Raw genomic sequence first — 23,025 nt, forward strand, 5'->3', positions numbered from 1 at the left:
TTTGCACATTATCCCATATAGCGGTTTAATCGCCCCCCTAAATGAAGCATAGCAAATTTCCACTAGGGAATTGCAATAAACAATATGTGTGTGCTTGCTTGTTTTGTACTTGCTATTTTTGTGATTGTGTGGGCTGTGCTCAGCATCTGTGTACAGTAGTAGGTTCAATAATGATGATAGATTAGGTAATAGCCATTGGGTAATAATGGGTATTGAACCTGTGTTCCTCATGAGCAAATTCCTCTAATGCAGGAAGGGAAGACACAAATGCATTTTAGATTAAGAAGCATGATTGAATTCACCTTGCCTATTAAATAATTGCATTATTTGTTTTGTTTTTTAGTATTGTTTATTGCCGTTGTGCAGCGCTGCTTCTAGTTATTTTCATCGATGAGACTGTACTTTTAGATTTCAGAATTAAAGGCCAAAAGTCCTGCAGGAGCATCAGTGGCCTTTAACACTCAACTGTTCCTCAAGAGTGTGAAGTTGATCTGATATGAAATAGGACACTTGGAAGTTTGATCTCTTTTACACTGTCATTTCCCGTCTCTCGGTTAGATATCTATCATCAGGGTCTTAACTGGAAGAAAGTGTGGTTGAATTTGTTTTGTAGCAGAGGCTGACACAAACGGTCACCTTTGTGATTTGGTTGAGGTTATATTCTACTGTCTTTGTTGAAAGTGTCTGCCATCCCAATGTATTTGACATGACAGACAAATGTAAACAACACTATTCACATACAAAGTGTTAAGCTGAGTATCACGTGTTTGCTTGCTTTCCATCTGTATTCTTTTACTCCTCAAGACAGTTCTCCATAGTTGTCCAATGTTTGTTAAATCTATTGTTTTAAATGCTTTTCTATTAAGGAAAAGGCAAAAGGGATTTCATATTGGTTTTATCTTCTTACAGGGCAGTTTATGGTGTAATCTTACAAACTACAGGGTGTTATTCATTAGAAGAAGATGAACAATTCACACTTACAATAATAAATTCTATTATTAGCCTAACGTGTTGTTAACTGTGGGAGGAAACCAAACCTGAGCACTGATCATGAAAGATTGATCCCAGTGCAGTGAATGTGCCTCCCTGGTCTGTACATTAAAACTATTTAAGACAAGCAGCCTGGATTAATACCTTCCAGTGCTGTCTACACTACTTAGAGGAAGCAAAAATCAATGCAAAACCAACTGAAAACCGACAGAGGGACTTACAATTTGTGTTTTCTGTCAGCACTTCTGACTGCAGAGTGTTGCTAGAAAAGGAGTCCACAAATAAGTGTTTGGGATTGTCACACACGAATAACAGAAATTAAATGTTATTTGCTTTTGATTGTCTATTACTTTTTTCTTACCCTGGACCAGAGGAATACAAATCTTTTAATTCATAAAAGATTATCACTCACACCATGTCAAAAATGATAATAGAAGGATGAGTTATATGTATTATGGGTGGTGCAGTTTGAGTTGTACCCCTCAAACTACTTTAAAATCAAGTACAAAATCCACAGGTTGAATTTTGTTGAACTACAGCCATTCCAATGAAAAAAGTTGCCAAACTCCAAGTTTAATTACATGCAGAAAATCTTATACTTGCCACTGATACTGATGTTTGTTTAACAACATTTCTCAGTCTTTTTTTTAACAGTAAGTTGGCTACCTCTGACATCTCCAGCCTCCAGTTTCTAGAGAGCATCTTTCCTCTGACTCTTAAAGTCCTCAACTTGCAGCTCATGAGATGCTTGTTTTAATTGCAGCCTGTGAGTGTTTCTATTTCTAGGACCATGTTTTTGGCTGAGTGCGCTCCCACCCTCGGAGTGCTATTTGCCAAACCTCTTCCACCCTCAACCAAAATTTTAAAGTGTTGTGTGCTGTAAGTTCCCCCAGCTCTCTGTGTTCCCTTTGTTCTTCCTCAATCATCTTATGTTTCTTTGTTTCTAACCTTTATCTCTCTCATTTTCTTTTTCTCTTATAGCTCCCTCATAATTTCCGAGCTGATGTTACAGCCCTTCAAGACACAGCTTTATCTTGTGGAATAATAATATCCCTTTTAAAGTGAGGTTAATACAATGTGGACCGTTAAAGCCAAGGCTAAGGACACAAAGCAGATTTATGCACATAAAAGAGGTCAAAATTAGTAAGATAAATCAATTTCGAGCTCTCTGTCCTCTTGACCCCTGAGCCAGCGTGTGGTGTTAAGGCTCTGATCTTGACTGAAATGTCATGTGTTGGGAGACAAGTGGAGGTTTCAGAGTGACAGTAACACTCACAGTAACCCTGTTATACTGTCGTGGAAGATGTTGCAGGAGAGAGAGAGAGGTTGTTAGACAGAAGGTTAAGGGGTTGTTAGCAGAGACTTAATCAGGTACAACATCCACATCTGCACTTGAGTGTTGCCCAAAAATAGATATCATGTACTGTGTTTTACTTGCTGTAAAGAAGATATAAGTCTGAATGTACTGAAAACATTCCTCATTAATGGGGGTTATCATCTTTACATGGCAAAGTTCAAACACCCTATACTTTATGTTTGACAGTAGAAGGTGTCAAGCTCGATTACATATTAGTTTGTGCTGGTTTTTGATAATAAGGGAAAAATATGATTTAAACAAAATGATATGTTTATACCAAATACTGATACATAAAAAAAACCCACTAAGAACATGACCATTTTTTAAATTAAACCAATCTCAATAAGTCCATAACAATGATTTCAAATTGTAACAGCAGTCAATAATGGTAGAAAAGCTGTGCAATAACTGGTCAGACCGGAAAGGTTGGGATGAGCAAGTGAGTTGTATCTGTTCAACTTACTCTGTGCTGTCAGTTTGTCATTAGGCCGCTCTGAGTTCATCCTGTATTCCTGCAGTAAGGCAAAGTTCAGTAATGTTTGAGGGATGAGCTAACATTCGTTCTCTCCAGAACATCAGACCAATGGACTCTAGACGATCAATAAGCAGCGCAAACACACAAAGTAAAGGTAATATATTTACATAGCGAGCAGAGGGAAGCAGAGAGATCAAGACAAAAGATAAATGGCTGCGAGTTAACGGTTAGAGTGGCAGAAATTGACCCTGAGTTAGAGCGGAGGAAACAGAAGTGGCTTTGTGTCTTGTCGTTGTCATGCTTCCCTGACTTCAGACTGACACACACCACACACACACACACACACACACACACACACACACACACACACACACACACACACACACACACACACACACACACACACACACACACATGCATTGTGTTTATCCATATAAATGGTCGTCTTCTTAACTAATGTGTGTTTGACTGATATTGCTAAGTGTTGAACAGATCTGCTTTTTTTCTCAGCATTGTTTCAGTCATACTGGTTTGATTTTGTCTTGGCAAAAAAGGGCAAAATAAAATGTGTTAACTAACTAAACTGTGGGTTTGGTGGTTGAAGATACATGCAGTGTGTGTGTGCATAGAACTACAATTCGTCCTGGTTTTGATTCCTTTTCAGGGCTTTTGTTGCATTCAAAGTATAAGTCTGGGTTTCAATAGTTTTCGTATTTAAAAAAAATCTCATGAAAAGACCAAAACAAACAACTGCTGTCTGTTGTTCTTAACCCCAAGCTATTTGGTTTAGAAAAGGGTCACAAAACATCACTTTATTTAGTTGTTCCAAAGAAACAGTGGAAGTTTTACTGAATAATAGATTTATTACATTTTGATAAATGTCCTGGAATACCATTTGTTTCCTGCCCTGCTTCCAAATTTCTTGCATTTCTTCCTGCCTCGAAGCATCTCTTTTCCTCTGCCACTTTGAAACAAACTGAGGCTGGCGAGAGGACCGACTGCACACATCACCATAGCAACACAGTCTTAATGATGGCAACAAGCGTGACCTAAAGATTTCATTTGAGAGTGTCTGGGAGAGGGATGGAGTGTGAAGCCACAGCTCAATTGACTCCTCAGTTTTGCCCTCCAATTTGCTTCTCTCTCACTTCTCCCTTTCCTCATTCATCAGTGTCTGCTTACTTCCTCTTTTCAGACAGCCAGTAATGAGGCTGAATGGACACTTGATCAAGCAGGTTGGCCTCCTCTGTTAGGTAACCACGACGGGGAAGACATATACCAAACATAGGCACGGCCTGAAACTAAGCTCTGTTTTTATGTCATTGTCTCTGTTATGCTGGTGCAGCTGACCTCATAGAGCAGGTTAACAGAGGTTGCCATGGTTACACAGACATGAGAGACACTGCTCCATAACCCTTAAACCTCTACGCCTTTCTGAAGTTGTGCGAACGTGCACAAGTGGACACAAAGATGAATATTTAAAGCATGGTTAGGGAAAATCCAGAAACTGAAAGTGCCTCCCTTTTTATTTAAAAAGAAGTAAGTAGCCCTTGTTTAAACTAAAAGAAAAATGATTACAGTCTACCTGCGTTCCTAAACAGGGAATGCTTGATTACACTAATGAGGTAACTCTTTCTCTGCATGCGTACACACACACACACACACACACACACACACACACACACACACACACACACACACACACACACACACACACACACACACACACACACACACACACACACACACACACACACAACATAGCAATACTCATTCATTTTTTGCCCACCTCTTCAGCTAGGTCACTGATTTTAAATCTCTGTATACTGCATACATCTTACCATTGGCATAAAAATGATTGTAAAAGTGCGCACAATAAACAAGAGGGGTCACTCAGAAAAACACTTTTTACGTTAGTGGTAAAAAACTCCAGAGGTTATCTTTAAGAAACATCAGTAACATCCTGCCTGGGCTTCCTTATGGCCTAGAGATTTAACACGCTGATGCATGTTATTGAGAATTCCCTGGTTTGAGTTCTGAGTTGGGTCAGAGACCTTTGTTGCATATCGTCCCTCCTTTCTGTCTTCTCATTTCATGTAATCCCAACATCTTTCTGTAAAAAAGCCCTTTCTGGCGGAAAGATTTAGTAGTAGTTATAGTAACAAAAGTAGTAATAGTATAAAGCGTGACAAAGTATGTTTAGGGAGTAGGTTGTGGTGGATGAATAACTCACACTCTGAAATTACACTCTATTAGACCTATTAGAAGCCTATTTTTACATTTGGTTGATTTAATATTTTCTGTTTTTAGTCGCATTGTTAGCTCCGACACCTAGGTCCTAATAGCATATGCTGTAAAATAAAACTCCTGCTGGTGTGGTCTCATTGTAAGATGCATTTAAGCTTTTAGATTGTCAATGAAGTCCCCGTTCTCATTACCAACTCCTTACATTTGCACTTCACAGTTGTAACGTGGTAAACATTGTTTAGCAAAAGATCTTGGTTTGGGTTAAAATAAGTTGCGTTCATATTCAATGTAAAGAAGTTACCGGCTGATTTTTGGTTTCACACAGGACACAAACAGTGGTCTCCTGGGTGAAAGTCATGTGTTTGCTTTGACCCATCCATCCACTCTGTTCTCCCTGCGTGGATTTTCTCACTCTTTATACTAAATCATCTGACTTCCTGACTCTGAGCATCTTATATTGTGGAAATGTGAAATTGCTAAGAAAAGTAAGTGTAGTGATAACATGCGAAATGACTTAAGAAATTGGTGTGTTACTCATAAGCTTTTTGGTGATACCAGGCTACCTGCTTACGCTCCAGCCATCTTACACTTAAATGACTTGTGTTTTGCAGCCGCTTATAACATGATGTAATTTCCTCTGTTAACGGGTCATCAGTAAGCACTCTGGATGGCCACCACTTTGTGCCACTAAGCTGCATGTACCACAGGCTGATGTTTGCTGATATGGAAATATGTTTGTTAAACAGATTAAGAGCTTGTATTGCTTCACTGGTCAATAAGTAACATGTTCACAATCTCCACTGAGCAGGTTATAGTTTTATGTTATCATACAAGCTTTCCAGATATGTTATATCTGCTAGTGTTTGTTAGAAGTTGCTGATTAGGATTCATATGATATATATTATTCAGTGTGAATAAAATGCTGCCTGATTATTACAGTGGATGCTCCACTTTATGTCGGTTTGTGTTTAGGAGTTTTCAGCCAGTCAGTTTTCAGGGTATTTAATCGTCAAAGAGTGATATCTCAAACTTCCACGAAGAGCCTTCATATATTGAAGATTTGCAGTGCAGCGGCAGAGAAGTAGACAATATGATTTCCCCCAACATATGTGCAAATATTTTTAAAATTGAACATCTTCCAGTGAGTTAAGTCTTCCTCAAACTGTGTAATCAGATTATCCATTGAGGCTCTGTCTGTTATTGGATGCAGATGTTTGCTATTGGTTTCAGTTCAGTAGGTCTACCCCCCATCTTGTATTCAAATTTAGGATTTATGCAGCTTTGAAGAATCAGGTATCGTGCAAAAATAAACTCATTATAGAGAAGTGCTGCAGGCATTTTGGTTTGATTGAGTGGTTGGACTTGAGTCATTTTTAAGGACCATCTTTTATGTCTGCTGGCTTCCAGGGCTTGTTAACATATGGAGATTTGGTTCTCTTATGGCATTAAGATGATGAATGACTATCTCACTGCTTTCAATGTGCTGAAAATGGCAATTAATGCTCCAGGGTAATAGTGCGAAAAGAGAGAGAGAGAGTGTTAACTGGTGTAGGGAATGAATTACTACAAAGGAATACACAGATGTAATAATATAAAATGTAACTTCATAGGAAAAGTTATACAGTAATTGTTGACATTTAAAATGTCCTTATATATATATATATATATATATATATATATATGTGTGTGTGTGTGTGTTTATAATTACATTATAGTGTGTTATAAACCATTTATTTCATGTTTATAAATGCTAAATAGATGTTGCTAAAGTAATGTGTAACCAGATGTGCACCAAAATGAAACCTATACCTCCAAATGTATGCTGTTAAGTCTGAACATTTCATGTCTGCAAAGTATAATTACAGATTATACAATACAGAATTAGGTTCAGTTTCTTCTGTGGAATTATTTTCCCTGCATATCTGATGTGGATGTTGTTATAGGGACATGTTGTTCTGTAATTAAGTTAATGACTCAATGTAGTGTGTTATTATATTAAAGTGACCACAGAATAGATCTTAGATCAGATTTATCCATTGTTATTTGTAAAATAGATTGACCGCCATTTTGATCAAAAGTGACAAAAGGTGAATTAGATTTTAGGATCAAATAGAACCCAACACCTGTTCGGTCAGTCTATATTTTGAGGTGATGAAAACAACGAGGAAAGCGGTTTGTATTCGTGAGGAAAGCATAAGTAAAAGTAATCATAATCTATGTCTCATCTGTTCCATTTTTCTATGCAATTACCTCAGAAGATCTTTTATTGATGTTTGAGATAAGACTCCATTAATCTCAGGGGCTTTCTGCAAATTAGCCTGACCTACTACTTTGGATATAATGTGTTTTTAATGCCATCTCCCATGTGTATAATCTGAAGTGTGAAATATTTTTTTGAAACTGTTGGTTTGGCTGTAGCTGAAATAAGCGACAGAAGGGGAAATGATTAAAAGGAAACGTGATGTGACAGTCACTCCAGCCATCCTTCAGTGCTGCTGCGTTTTGAAGCTTTCACTAATGAGAAGAGCTGTGTCTATATATGCATTAATGTGAAAGATATGATTGTTTGTGATAAACAACCACTGACTCAAAAAGAATAGCCCCAAACAGAGCCACTTCTGTGACATGCCTCAGCATTTAAAGTAAATTAAAGTAGAAAAAAAAAGGTTATTATGTGACTGCTTTTCCCATACTTTGGCTAAACTGTGCTTAACAAGCTGTGTTTAATAAGCTCAGCAAAGAAACTCTAAATAAATTGTGCAAAACCCGGCTCAAGCTAAATAAAGGCGTGAGTATTCTTCAAATGACAGTGTCTCAAACCCCATCCTCCCATTTTTTTCGATATTGGAATTGGAATGGCAATAAATCAAGTACATCTACTATACACAGTGAATGCAGCAGTATGCAGGTGGAAAAGTAGGAAGGGTTTATCTCTTCTCGAGCTCTCAATCTCTCAAACGATAACTTCTGTTTTCATGTGTGCAAATATGCAACACAAAGAACGCTTTATCAAGAGACTGTCCAAAAGTGTAAATAACAATTATTTTTAATAATCCATTCTTCGATTAATGGTTCTATCTTTAAAATGTCAGAAAATAGCAAACATACCAGTTAAAATTTCCACCAGCCAAATGTGATCTGTTTCGATAGCTTGTTTTAACCCTCTGAACCGCAAAACCTGCCAGCGGGATGGAAATGCATGTCTTCTTTAAACAATGACCAAAACTACACCATTCATCATAGCTGGAAGCTGTAAAAAATCGTTGTTATCGTCAGATATTCATCTTTCCAACACCTTCCATCAGAAAAGCAACAGAAACTAAGCAAACAATTGTGATATTTCATCAAAAACATTTAATTCTACATGTCTCAATTGAAATTTCGCTCCAAATACCTTCTAGCCATGGTTGTGCTGTTGTACAGAGAGTCAAATGTGAAAGGAGCAAAACATGCCCCAAAATTGCTTGGGGTTCAGAGGGGTAATCGGCCAACAATCAAAAATGTAGAAGTAACCACGAAATGTTTAGCATTTCTGCTTAAAACATCACTAAAACGCTTCATTGTTTTCAGGAATAGCCGCTGATTCATTTTTTCCTATTAATGAATGGATTAATCATTGCAGTTCTAGTCGTTGCAGTTATCAAGTCTCTCTCTCAAGTTTTTGTAAGTGTGGTTGTTCCATACAGATATAAGCACTTATGCCTTCTGCCTTCTGTGTTTGGACCCTGGCCTTATTATTCAATTTAAAAACATCTGTGCTTTATTGCAAACCAGACAAATCAAATTAGCAGTAGTCATGTCAAAAGTCTGTCTACACTGTGTATTTTTAGCAAACTGTAGAGTTGTTGTGCTCAGGAACTGCATCCAGGAGAGAAACAGTTTCCATTTAGAAAACCGTCAGTTGGTCTTGCTGGAGGAGTTTGATAATTTGTTTGGTCATCATTGAAGTCTGCCCAACTCCACCTCCTGCTGGTAACAATACATTCATCCTGTTGTTGCCCAGATTGTGCAGCAATCCTTCATGATTTCATTTATTTCTCTGGTCACCAAAATACCAAATCTTACTTGTCAGCACCCACATGTCCATCAACCCACACTAGTTTCATCTTCATGTCTCCACAGTACAGTGTGCATGTTTGAGGGTGTGGGCTTGGATGGAAAAGAGCAGTGTACTGTGGAGGGAAGTGAAGGCCACTGTGTGAAAGAGAACGCAGGAGGAAGGATAAGATGTGCTGCTGTGGACAGAAGCTGATGAATTGTGTGTCCCTGTTGGGAATGACACTTTAGAGTCATTTCTTCTGTGTCAGTATTGATTCTGTCTCTGTGGAAGTGGCTGGTTTGTTTGAGCGGGTGAGTTAGTTAAGTCCAGTAATCTTTTTTCTCCTCTTTACTTTTCCTCTCTTCTCTCCTGTCCTCTTCTTTCCTCAGAAACGAAGGCGGAGTTGGAGGATCTTATGGCAGACATCAAGAAGTTGGCCAACAAAATACGTTCCAAATTAAAGAGTGAGTATAAATCTTCTATTTAATAATAATAATCAATCCTTTATTAGTCCCACAATGGGGAAATTATTTCTCTGCATTTAACCCATCCCGGAGGAGCAGTGGGCTGCAATGAAGCGCCTGCTAGAGCAGCAACCAATGATAATGTTCTGTGTCAGTGAGATCCTTTTGTGATTTGTGTTCAAATAATTAAATGTTTAGTACAAAAAATGTCAAATGTTGTTAAATTGCCACAGTTTACAAAAACTGACCAGCAGCCAAAAACATGAAAGAAGAAAAACAAGCTTTGCATTTAAAGTAACAACTAGCAAATATTTGCTATTTTTACATAGTAATTGATTGTTGTACAAGTAGTGTTTTGGGCTCTTTCAGCTCCAGCTTTAACCTATAACAATACATCATAATTTAGTGCTTGATTATATTTTGTGTTATCAATATGAATTTGCATAGTAACTATTAACTAAATGTATCAAATACATTTTGTGGAGTAATTACATCTTAAATACAGTATTTGATAAAAGTTACTTTTCAACTCTGTCAATAAGTTAATTAACAAAAACTTTTATCATAATCAACGAATCGTTTGAGCAATTTAAGCCAAGAGACCACCTTCTCAAATGTGAGTTTTTGTTTCTTTTTTCCTTTCTTACATCTTAGCATTATCATCATAGCATAATTTGAATATTTACCCGCTGTGGGACTGATAAAGGATTATCTTATCATAGCATAAATATACTGGAGTTTTGGACTGTTGGATCAAATTAGAACAATTTGAAGACGCCATATAAGAAAAATAGATGGCAGATTAATTGAAAATGAAAATAATAATAAGTTGCCGCCCTGTAATTTGTATCACAGTAACCATATCCATACCCAGTGTGTGCAGCAGTTGGTCTTTTTATGTGATGTGACAGCCAGGGTGCTTCCTTAGGAGAGGAGAGAGGGTAACAAGTGAGACACGAAGAGACAGAGACCTGTATAGAATTTGGCAGCTAACAGACAAACTCAGTTTGCAGTCGAAGGGTCTGTGCTGCAGTGGGCCGAGTCATTAGTGTCACTCACAACAGAGGAGGTGCCTGTGATTCATTTGCACGAGCACATACAAGTTTTATTCACACTTGTGCACACAAACTGACTAATATTACAGAAACATACTGTGTGTAGGCATGATAGATAGCTGCAGCCCCTGACATGTTCAATGAGAGATCTTGTTTGTTTATATGTATGTACAGTGGGGCAAAAAAGTATTTAGTCAGCCACCAATTGTGCAAGTTCTCCCACTTAAAAAGATGAGAGACGCCTGTAATTTTCATCATAGGTACACTTCAACTATGAGAGACAGAATGGGGGGAAAGAATCCAGGAAATCACATTGTAGGATTTTTAATGAATTAATTGGTAAATTCCTCGGTAAAATAAGTATTTGGTCACCTAGAAACAAGCAAGATTTCTGGCTCTCACAGACCTGTAACTTCTTCTTTAAGAGGCTCCTCTGTCCTCCACTCGTTACCTGTATTAATGGCACCTGTTTGAACTTGTTATCAGTATAAAAGACACCTGTCCACAACCTCAAACAGTCACACTCCAAACTCCACTATGGCCAAGACCAAAGAGCTGTCAAAGGACACCAGAAACAAAATTGTAGACCTGCACCAGGCTGGGAAGACTGCAATAGGTAAGCAGCTTGGTGTGAAGAAATCAACTGTGGGAGCAATTATGAGAACATGGAAGACATACAAGACCACTGATAATCTCCCTCGATCTGGGGCTCCACGCAAGATCTCACCCCGTGGGGCCAAAATGATCACAAGAACGGTGAACAAAAATCCCAGAACCACACGGGGGACCTAGTGAATGACCTGCAGAGAGCTGGGACCAAAGTAACAAAGGCTACCATCAGTAACACACTACGCCGCCAGGGACTCAAATCCTGCAGTGCCAGACGTGTCCCCCTGCTTAAGCCAGTACATGTCCAGGCCCGTCTGAAGTTTGCTAGAGAGCATTTGGATGATCCAGAAGAGGATTGGGAGAATGTCATATGGTCAGATGAAACCAAAATAGAACTTTTTGGTAAAAACTCAACTCGTCGTGTTTGGAGGAGAAAGAATGCCGAGTTGCATCCAAAGAACACCATACCTACTGTGAAGCATGGGGGTGGAAACATCATGCTTTGGGGCTGTTTTTCTGCAAGGGGACCAGGACGACTGATCCGTGTGAAGGAAAGAATGAATGGGGCCATGTATCGTGAGATTTTGAGTGAAAACCTCCTTCCGTCAGCAAGGGCATTGAAGATGAAACGTGGCTGGGTCTTTCAGCATGACAATGATCCCAAACACACCGCCCGGGCAACGAAGGAGTGGCTTCGTAAGAAGCATTTCAAGGTCCTGGAGTGGCCTAGCCAGTCTCCAGATCTCAACCCCATAGAAAATCTGTGGAGGGAGTTGAAAGTCCGTGTTGCCCAGCGACAGCCCCAAAACATCACTGCTCTAGAGGAGATCTGCATGGAGGAATGGGCCAAAATACCAGCAACAGTGTGTGAAAAGCTTGTGAAGACTTACAGAAAACGTTTGACCTCTGTCATTGCCAACAAAGGGTATATAACAAAGTATTGAGATGAACTTTTGTTATTGACCAAATACTTATTTTCCACCATAATTTGCAAATATATTCTTTAAAAATCAGACAATGTGATTTTCAGGAATTTTTTTCTCATTTTGTCTCTCATAGTTTAGGTATACCTATGATGAATTACAGGCCTCTCTCATCTTTTTAAGTGGGAGAACTTGCACAATTGGTGGCTGACTAAATACTTTTTTGCCCCACTGTATGTGTGCTCCCAACTTTTGCTTGTACATTTTTTAACACATCACTACTTTTACATAATTTTTACACTTTCTTGTATTCACCAATAACATGAAGCACACTTCCCCTGGTGGAAGCTATTTTATATCTCTCTTTCCTCTTTTTTCTTCTGGTATATTTAAGGATTTTCTTATCTTCGCATTCCAAACCTCTGCTTTCATCACATAACTAATTTTCAACTATATAAAACACTCTCCCCTACAGGACTCAGATGTCGATAATAGGGGTCAGAGATAAAATATCTGTTTGGTTTCTTTCAGGAATGTAGAGCAAAACTTCAGTGCGGAGAGCTAGAAGATAACAGCCCCTATCGCTCATGTCTCCTGTGTGCATACAGCCTTGACACACACACACACACACACACACACACACACACACACACACACACACACACACACACACACACACACACACACACACACACACACACACAGTGTTGTGTGCACATATATAGACACTGCGACCGACAAATTCTATCAGGCACAACAGGCCCTGCATCACAGGCCTCTAACGGTGTCTATCGAGTTCAAATCAGTTGATGCCACAGGATCCCTTTGTGTAAGTGTGTGTGCCTGCTGTGTGTTTGTTTTTGTTTGTGTGTTGGGTTGGTCAGTAAGTGACCTCATCTTTGTCAAACTGTATCCTGGGAAAGGCCCTCAAGAAGGACTGACATAATTTACTCTATCATTTGGATCGAAATAATTCCTGATCAATCTAATGGATTCAGTGAGTTAATTTCTTTAAGGACAGAAGATAAATTATCCCTACGATAATCTTGGTAGATTTTAGAATATCTAAATTAATATATCTTTAGCAAAAACTGAAATTTAGAATGAAACCTCTCTTAATTTATCCCTCTGAACCACACAAACTTTCAAACTTACTTACACAAATAATTGCTGAGTTTCAGACATGTAATCATCAGTTTAAGAATAACCCCAAAACAGCTACATATGGCTAGTTAGTCAGCTCCACGTGTGGGAAAATTTTCAGTGACAGTAATTTCAACCGCTTAAAGTTCAAGAAATTTGGTGAACACAACAATTCTCTAAAATACCTGATGAACAGATCTGTTCTGACGATTTGCCCTTTTTATATATTTGATATATTTATATTACAGTACAGCAGAGCTTAATTTGCTTAATGTTATGTTTAAGTGTTGGATTTTTCAGAGATGATGGAATCTTCACAAATTACCATATCCTTGAACTTTAAATTGCTTATTTTTAACTGTGTACGTGAACGTGTTTACTCTGTTAGCTTTAGCTGTTAAAACAGGGAGAGTTTGATTTCTATTGTTGACAAGGTGGACGATCTGTCTCTCAGTGCGTCTTTTGGTTCAGAGCAATATATCTTGACGACTGCTGCTGCTGAACAGAAAACCATGCAAACAAGAGTGGATTTTAATGATCTCCTCATCTTTCTTCTTACCCACCCCTGAGATCAAAATAACTATCTATCCATTTGAAAGATGGCCATGAAGTTTTCTGAGCACATTTCTGCTCTCATGAATACAATCCTTGACAATTTTAGGACCTTTTCACCTTTCCTTTTGTGTGTGTTTTAGGATCAGAATCCCACTTTTAGCCCCACTAACTAAGTATGGTCAGTACGTTGTTTGTTTCATCCAACAATCTTCTCTTGTGTGGTGTAAGGAACTTCCAGAAGCAGTCAGCAACACTCTAAGTTTTATATTTTGGATTTCTTGATGATTTTCAACAGCAGCACTCACCCTGTAATTGGATGCACATTTTGTGTATCTTTCCAGGTATCCAGCAAATCATTGAGCAAGAAGAAAGCCAGAACAAGTCATCAGCTGACCTGAGGATACGCAAGACACAGGTACAGTTGAAATAAACTTCACTAAGATAAAATGTTTTATAAAAATGTTATTCTTATATTTTGCTTGCTCCTACAACCTGCAGCTCTTCCATTTCCTCTGTGCAGAGCGTTCTGGGCCAATTGTGTCCATAAACACAGTTTTTAAGTATGCTTACTGACTTAATTTTGTTACTTTTTAAATGTGAGCATTCTCAAAACATACTGAGAGTTAGTTTGTTGTATGGAATGAGGAAATAGCTACACTGACAGTGAAGTCAATGAATGCTTGCACCTCTTCACCTCCTGTTCATTTACTATTTTAATTACTTATTAAGTCTGTGTCTACTGCTGTTGTTCCTCGCTGTGTCTCTAGCACTCCACGCTATCCCGTAAGTTTGTCGAGGTGATGTCAGAATACAACACCACCCAGTCGGACTACAGGGAGCGCTGCAAAGGACGCATTCAGAGACAGCTGGAGATCAGTGAGTAGACCTGGGAGACTAAACCTCCCACCACACTTCATACTGACTGCACACATGTTTACACTGTATGCATTAAAGTAAAACATCTGCATCATTCCCTAGCCTTAGTGTTTGGTTGTTGTGTGCAGTTTTATAGTACTTTTTTTGCATTGGAGATTCACAAACTCATAATCTACCACAAACAAGGTGTTGTGTGAAATTCTTGATTTATTTTTTACCCACTATAAACCTTCCATATTATTATTATTATTATTATATTCCCTGATTGATCCCCATGGGGGAAAATCGGGTGTAGCATCAGCTCAATTACAGAAACAGATAATAAATACAACATATTATACAATAAAAAAAAATAAAAAAAAGAATAAAAAATAAATAAAAAATAAAATGTACAGTATATCCACATGGGGGGGGCTGGTCAGCATGATGACAGACTGTGGTCTCCGCTGTTGTTATACAGTCTGATGGCAGTGGGCACAAATGAGCGTCTGAAGCCATCCGTCCTGCTCTTTGGTAGAATCAGCCGATGGCTGAATGAGCTGCCCAGCTGCCACAGTTCCTCATGGAGAGGGTGAGAGGGATTGTTCAGGATGGCTCTGAGTTTGGCCTTCATCCTCCTCTCACCCACTGACTCCAGACTGTCCAGCTCCAGGCCCACCACAGAGCTGGCTTTCCTCACCAGCTTGTTGAGCTTAATAAAAGGGTAACAAGCAAATACTGTTGGTCAGCTTTGGTAATTTTTGTCTAAAACAGCTGTTCGCGATTTCTTTAGTCATTTTTTAAGGTGCCTGTCAAAATAGATTTAAAAATGTTGTGTTTCCTGACATTTCTTTTGTCCTTGGCCGAAGCACTATTCACTTCATCTCCATCCTCCCCCTATTGTTAGTTAGATGTTAGTGTCATGTTAAGCTTAAAATATAGTCTTCAACACCATTTTCCATCACATTGTGAAGTGTGAAAATCACTCTACACCTGCACAATAGTGTTATCGTCCATTTTAAAAGAGCTTTACTATGTCTACGTACTCATATGAAAGTTTGACAATGTAAAGTCAAGATGTGCCAGTACTGCTATAAGTCTGTAATATATGATTAACGGTATACTCTTCTTATACTAGTCCATGTCAAAAATTCATGAAAAGTCCCATGATCGCTGAAGCAGGCCCTTCACTCATTTCTATTTGTGCTGCTTTTGCTTTGTGAATTCTGGCAGGAGAAAACTTTGTAAGCACAACATCCTGCTGGTATCAGTTTTCCATGCATTGTCTTGATTTACACTAATGGGTCTTTTTGGCAAACAGTTTTCACTTTTTGTAATAGTTAAAGTACCCAGAAATGAATTGGCACCCATCAACATTCACTCTACTGGGTTGACATTCAGTTTTATTTAACCACATGTTATTATTATGCAAATATATTGGGTGGTTATCTTCTTCTGAGAAGTTTGTTACATTTATTATTGATGAAAAAAAAGGCTTTAACATGGGTGGTAAAAATGATTTACCTGGACCCTAAGTTGACTTGCTCGCTTTATGCACTTCAAGTTCTTCAACTTTAATGGGCCCAAGGGCAATTTTGTCTGGCACGCAGGTAAAACATAGAACATAGACAAAAAAACTAAATTAAAAACATAATAAATGCATCTCACATGCAAATATGTTAAAACTATTGCTAAAAACCCTCCCAGCAAACTCACATAAAACAACGTACATCTGTGACAGCATAACATAAAACCTGGAGAACATCCAACCATTATCATCCAACCCAATCATCCATGGCAAAAACAAACATTTAATCATTTTGTTTATAGAGAAATTTCAGTTTATACAATCCATACAGTATTGTATTTAGAATTTGTCCGATGTAGTGTCGCGAAACAACCACTCTCACACTACAAACACTTAACCAAAACACATACATACACTTACACGCATATACATGCACATGCCAGGTTGCTCCAGCTCCGATGAAAGCTCCTTACTCTCTTGTCACATGGGTTGCTTTATATGATCTGACAGGTATTAGCTGCAGGCCCCAGGCTACTGGATCATACTCTGCCACGGCATCCTGGCAGGCTGCACCTTGCCAGCTGCCCCTAACAGCCATTGTGATACCGTCACCTTACACACAAATGCCCACACAATGCAGAGAAGAAGAACACTATGACTCATTTAGTGGTAATAGCAGAGGAGAGCAGGCGCAGTTATACTGCCGGACACTTGGCGCAGACGTAATTTCTTCTGGCCATCTGTCAGACACATGCAGCAGGTCTGTATGTGTGAGCACCGCCCAATATACACAGCATGTGGTCCAGTCAAATGAACAGCAGTGACCACACACATCACTTTCTAGGGTTAATCAAAGGACAGACACGTCTATCCTTCGAGTTATAAAAACAAACACGCCTGACTCACTTTTTCATAGAGCTCCTTAGGCCTCATTCTGATTTGATTTGTCAGCCGGTGTAGGCTGTAGCTGATATCACCTGTCGTCAAGGAAGGTATTAGTCATGCAGGGAGAGTATGGAGATGGAGTAAGAGCACAGAGTAGGGGGTAAATTACAAGTATGACGCATAAAAAGAAATGCAGTTTATGGTTCTGTAGGAAATATAATCGCGAGTCTCCAGTAAAGCTTTTCCCTTAGGATTACATTTGTCCTTATTTTGATCTAACATAATTTAATTCCTTTTGGGTTATGTGAAAAGAGAGCTGTGTTTCTGTTGTGCAAGCCCCTTTGACTTGTTTGCATGTGAATCAATAAGAGTGTGTCACACACAAAGGGACACCTAGTCTGTTCTGTCAGACAGAGTATCGACGTTTGCTCTGCTGCTTCACTACTTCCCAGTTTGCTTCTGGATACAGAGATAAGCGAAACACAAAAGCAACACTGTGACATAGTGGAAATTAGTCAAGACAATAGCATGTTATGCCCCTATTTGCCAAAAGTCCAAATGTATTTGTATCAACCCAAACCAAACTGCCTTCGTATATAATTTTGGTTTCTTCTGAATGAATAAAATGCTTGCACTTGTTCCCAGCAGCAATATACACAATTTTCAGGATGCTGATACTTCTGTCACACCTTGGATTTATCAAGTAAACCATTTTACTTCCACAGAATATATACTGTTTCATTTAACAGTTTGGATAACTTTGACCCCTTCCTTATCTCATAAAAAAACTGTGATTTCTTTTAAAATAATATTTCCATAATGAGCTGCTGTGTTATAGAAAGGAAATACTTATTTGTTTTTTTGCCATACGTTTGATAAGAGGATTGAGATAGATCTCGTGTTGGTACAGTAATTCTGGATCCAGTTTCAGCTTCATATTTAACAGACAAATATAAGGGCTATATCGATCTTATTTAACTCTAGTCAAAAAGGCAAATAGTATACCAGTATCTTCCAAAATGTAGAACCTTTCCTTTAAACGCACATATTGGAGCTTTACAACAGCAACACATCTGTTTTGATATCTTTACATTGACAATTACAACTGAAACACTTCTGTAGCCTTTTAGTTCTATTCTATAAGCAGACAAGCTCAGTGGGATTGAAGGGATGTTGGTCACAGTCATCGCAGGGCCTCTTTGACATTTGATTATTATATTTTATTTCCCTGCGGACACTCCTTTAGCTGGGAGAGACGCACTCACAATGTCGGGGAAAAAGACAGATGTAAACTAACACATTCCTCCTGTATAGCAAATAGATTGACTTATACGTGTGCGGATAAGCTATACATGCTTTTCTCATTCCTTTGCAGGTGAAATTGCAGTGAACGGAAGCATAAAAATCACTTTCCTCTTTCGCTCTGCATGAGTGAACATTTGTGTGTTTTGCCTTTTCACTCTCTTCCTTGGGGGGCTCACTTAATTTGTGTTACATAAGAAAGGAAATTAAATAATACTGTTACTCGTGGCAACGTATGAATGATTTAATAGCCCAAATATGCTATGGGTGAAATGAGACTTCTTGGCTTCATATTAGACTTCTCTGGGTTTGGGTCTCCATGGTAACAAATAAGAGCCTCCCTCGAAGCCTGTCAGGGCTTTGGAAAAAAAGGCGTTGAAGTGTGTGTGTGTGTGTGTGTGTGTGTGTGTGTGTGTGTGTGTGTGTGTGTGTGTGTGTGTGTGTGTGTGTGTGTGTGTGTGTGTGTGTGTGTGTGTGTGTGTGTGTGTGTGGGAAGTGAGATAAATAGGATAGGGTAGCACCAGAGTGCCTTTGTTTTTTTCCTTCTTCACAATTATCAATGACTCATTTTCACTCGTCTCCGTCCTTTAACTCTAACTGTGACCCTCTTTAATGTTGTGGTTTTATTCATAATGATAGAGATATTATTCATTATCAGAGAGGCCTGGCGAATAGGGAATATATCACAGTGATGTTTGAATTAGGTTTCTCATTCCTCTTTGTGTCCTCTCATTTGTCAAACTGCAAAATGTCATTGCTGAACATGAGTAGATGCTCAAGCACGGTAATGAAACAGCAGGACCACTTTACCATAACTCAATGAAATTTGTTGCTTTGATATGGATATGCAGTTTGGATTAGATATGAAAGGCCCAGTTTATGCAAAAGTGCATCCTGAAACACACATGGACGCACGTTCATGCACCAGTAAAGGTTAGAGAGCAGCTTCATCAGTATTCTGTTCATGAACGCAATCATCGGCTCTGACTCCCAACATCATCACTCACCATCAACCTTCCCGTTCTGCACTGAGGCCTTCATCACACATAACTACAATACACAGACATACTCACACACACTGTGATTAGGTCATGAATAGCGGTTTTGTAGTGGCTGCTGGTGGTCCAGAGGAATAAGCAGAGCGATATCTGTCAAAGCTAGCCCAGTAGGTTAATTAATTAACATTGTTGATAAAAAAACCTAAATTGTATATAAGAGGTAGACATAGTCATCATGACTTCACGTATTGGTTTGTGGACTTCCATCTTCAAGTTTGAGTTCAGCGTTTTGGCCGTCGCCATCTTGGATTTTGGCTGTTGCCATCTTGGCCTTTTGCAACCAGTGAACAGAAGTTACTATATTTAAGTGTACTCTATAGGCTTATTTGGAATATTTTCATTGTTTTATTCTGCTATCAGACAGCCCTTTCTGATAGGGAACTGAACTGAAAGTGAAATCTATCTAAGCCCTTTTCAAAGCCACCAGACTCAGTAGACAAAAACTGTATAGATAAGTTTCACTTTCAGTTGAGTTCCCATTGAAAAATATTTCAAAGATAGTGTACACTCTATGATTCTTGATATTCCTTGGATGATTCCTTTCTTTTAGCTGTCTAAAAAACGCTTACATCTTAATTTTATTAATATGCAAAATTCTCTCACATCAACCTCATGCTGTTCTCTGTATTGTCACTAAAATGACAAATGATTTACAATCAGCAGGGTTATTCTGTTTGGACCGGTTTGATATGTTTCCTAGCTTCCTTACATGTATTACTGTTGTATCTTACATGTATGTATAAAGAGAACTGGAAACATTGTCATTAATATGAAAGTAGCTCAGTAGGGCATTAAGCCGAAATGGTCCAAGTATCTGCAAGTGCACAATAGTCTACTAAATGAAATACCATTGAAACGGTATTTCACCCATGGGTGGTGCCTTGCATGCTGCATCACAGAATGTTTTGTGCCTGATGCACTTTTCATTGGCCCCTTCTTTATTTTTCTGAACAACTTTATCAGTATTTTCAATTGTAACATCTGAAATCTCCTTTTATTTTGAGTAGTTGTGATTGGTTGAACTTTGTGACACTGCTGGGATTTTATAATATTAGCTTTCTCTCTCTTTCATATCAAACCCCTGCTCCTGTACATGCTGTTACCTGCAGATCCCTTTTCTTTTAGGACTTTGTTTTGTTTGTGAACTGCTCAGCTGGTATTGTACAACATTTAAAGGTTTGTGGGGACGTTGGGTGTCTTTATGGGGAAGAGATAGTACTTTACTGTGTGTACTGTACACATAGCCCCACAGAGGATTTAATGTGCAAGGGAGCGATTGGAGATGATGCTGATAGAGGCAGGCTGTGTCAGTGGGGCAGAAGTGGAGCTCAAGTACAGCAGCACTGCATGCAACGTCAGTGCTCGTACAAAATAGTATTTGTAGATTAAGCAAAGAGGTCTAAGGCAATGTTTAAGAAGTAGGTCAAGTCTCTCGATGGATAAGGAGCAAACACATCAGTAGGAAGAAGCAATAAGATGTGCTGCTGTGGTACAAGCAGGGTCAGTAGATAAAGAGAGATAGAAAGTTTGATGTGGGGCACCAGGGAGTGTTGAGGCAAACTTATTAAGGTATTACATAAATTGCTGATGTGCCTCTTTCCTTCACTCTCTGAATGCTACACATCTAAGCATAATCGGGACTGTTTCTTATTTGCATAACCTGAGAATTGGAGGGGATATGTCAAAAGAACACCTGCAAGTATGAGATTCAATCTTACCCCTTCAGATGATATGCAGACTGACCTAAGCTGTTCTGATACTGTTAAAAATGACTGATATTACTGACTCAGTATTAACATGTGACCTGTCTTCTTTGTAACATCCCAAAATGCAGTGCCTAACCTTCTTATGTTACTGGTTATGTCTTTTTAAAAGCAAGAAAGTCAAGCTTGCACAGGGGGTTTTATAAACTAGAGAAACAGAGATGCCAACTGCTCAAAACAATACCAAACCTGCAAAGTATTCATTAATCCTTCTTCTTACAGTATCAGAGGTTAATGACAATTGTGTCATGCACAGGATGAGGTAATGTAGGACAAATGCTAGAACGCAAAAGGTGGTAATGAGCAGTTTTGTCCATATTCCTTTTTAACTTCATACAGATGGAGGCTACTCATTTTAAAGCCTTGATTATATTTTATTAGTCATTTTAAAGCCTGGATTATACTCTTATTAGTCTGAGTAGCATCTGGATGTGGAAGTGCTTAATTAGACATGAAAACATGCCCGACTGGTTAAGTCATTGTTAGATGTCTGAACTGCTGAAGTGGCATCTGATGGTAAAATTGTGCATGTCGAGGCTAGTGGTCATAGGATTCTGACTGAGCCTTGTTTTTGAGGTTGGATTCCATTAAACATTTGAGATGCCTGGTTGATTTCTAACAAACCCAAAAACACAAACATAATCCTGCAACATTCAGATCCGCTGAGAGTAAAAGTTAAGGGAGCTGCTTGTTATCCAAATCCATGATGATATAGAATAAATGATGGCACTCAGGATTGTTACCTGACATCCACAGCTGTTCAGAGAAATGGAGGAATAAAGAGTTTGAAATACAGCATATAGAGAGTGACAGATGGATATAGAGAAAATGTGCATGTTGAAAAGAGAGGCACACAGCTCTTGGTTTAATGAATCCTCCGACAGACATGAAGAAGATGAGAGGTATTACGCTCGGGGTGCTATTATCCACCAGGGAGTTTTATTAGTCTTTCCTAATGTTGTCTTCATTGACATATATAGTTTGGAGAACATTTTATTTCGATTGCATTGCAGCTACACTTCCTAAATCCTGAGCTTTCATGTACTGTAATACCCTCACAAAGTTAATCTCTGTAACACCTACAAATATGATTGCTGTAATAGATGTTTATGGGTGTGTGTTTACCCTTTTAGCTGGGAGAAACACAACAAATGAGGAGCTAGAGAGCATGTTGGAGAGCGACAACCCGGCCATCTTTACCTCGGGGGTAAGCGGTACAACAAGTGCAACATGAACGCACACAAAGCACATTTTAAATCTAATTTATCTCCTCTCTTAACTTTTTCCATCTGTTCCACCATCTTAGATCATTATGGACAACATCACCGAGCAAGCTATGAATGAGATTGAGACGCGGCACAATGAGATCATCAAGCTGGAAAACAGTATCAGAGAGCTTCACGACATGTTCATGGACATGGCCATGCTGGTGGAGAGCCAGGTGAAAACATCGATTCCTCTCTCAGTATTTACAGCTCTGTGGTTTGGGGCTCAGCCAAATGCATGTGAAAACAAACCTGCATATACAGTACATTCGTAAATTGGCAATCCATCTGTCAACATGTACAATATAAAGAAGAGTTACAATTTGAGTTTGTAGATTTCAATTATCCTCCTGTCCATGGTTTGAAAATTTGCTCTAGCTAATGCAAAAGTTCAGTAGCACACTGTGTTCACAGTGATAAAATCATCAACCAGCTATCTTGCTGCAGCAGCTGCTGCTTCTCCCTGTCATGAAAATAATGTATAGTGTTTTATTACAGAGTTGAAAGGAGGT

At 38.8% G+C, this 23,025-nt stretch overlaps 1 protein-coding gene across 3 annotated transcripts in view; it reads left to right on the forward strand.

Moving 5' to 3' along the window:
• stx1a (syntaxin 1A (brain)) overlaps window positions 1-23,025 on the forward strand; it is a 53,251-nt gene that overhangs the window by 24,687 nt on the left and 5,539 nt on the right. For all 3 annotated transcript variants that reach the window (XM_054619625.1, XM_054619471.1, XM_054619548.1), the window contains 5 exons: window positions 9,498-9,572; window positions 14,199-14,272; window positions 14,625-14,733; window positions 22,382-22,455; window positions 22,555-22,689. In XM_054619625.1, the coding sequence (XP_054475600.1) occupies window positions 9,498-9,572; window positions 14,199-14,272; window positions 14,625-14,733; window positions 22,382-22,455; window positions 22,555-22,689 (467 nt within the window). The remainder of the gene's footprint in view (window positions 1-9,497; window positions 9,573-14,198; window positions 14,273-14,624; window positions 14,734-22,381; window positions 22,456-22,554; window positions 22,690-23,025) is intronic.

The sequence above is a fragment of the Anoplopoma fimbria genome, chromosome 1 (assembly GCF_027596085.1).
Source record: "Anoplopoma fimbria isolate UVic2021 breed Golden Eagle Sablefish chromosome 1, Afim_UVic_2022, whole genome shotgun sequence".
In the NCBI taxonomy this organism is placed as follows: domain Eukaryota; kingdom Metazoa; phylum Chordata; class Actinopteri; order Perciformes; family Anoplopomatidae; genus Anoplopoma; species Anoplopoma fimbria.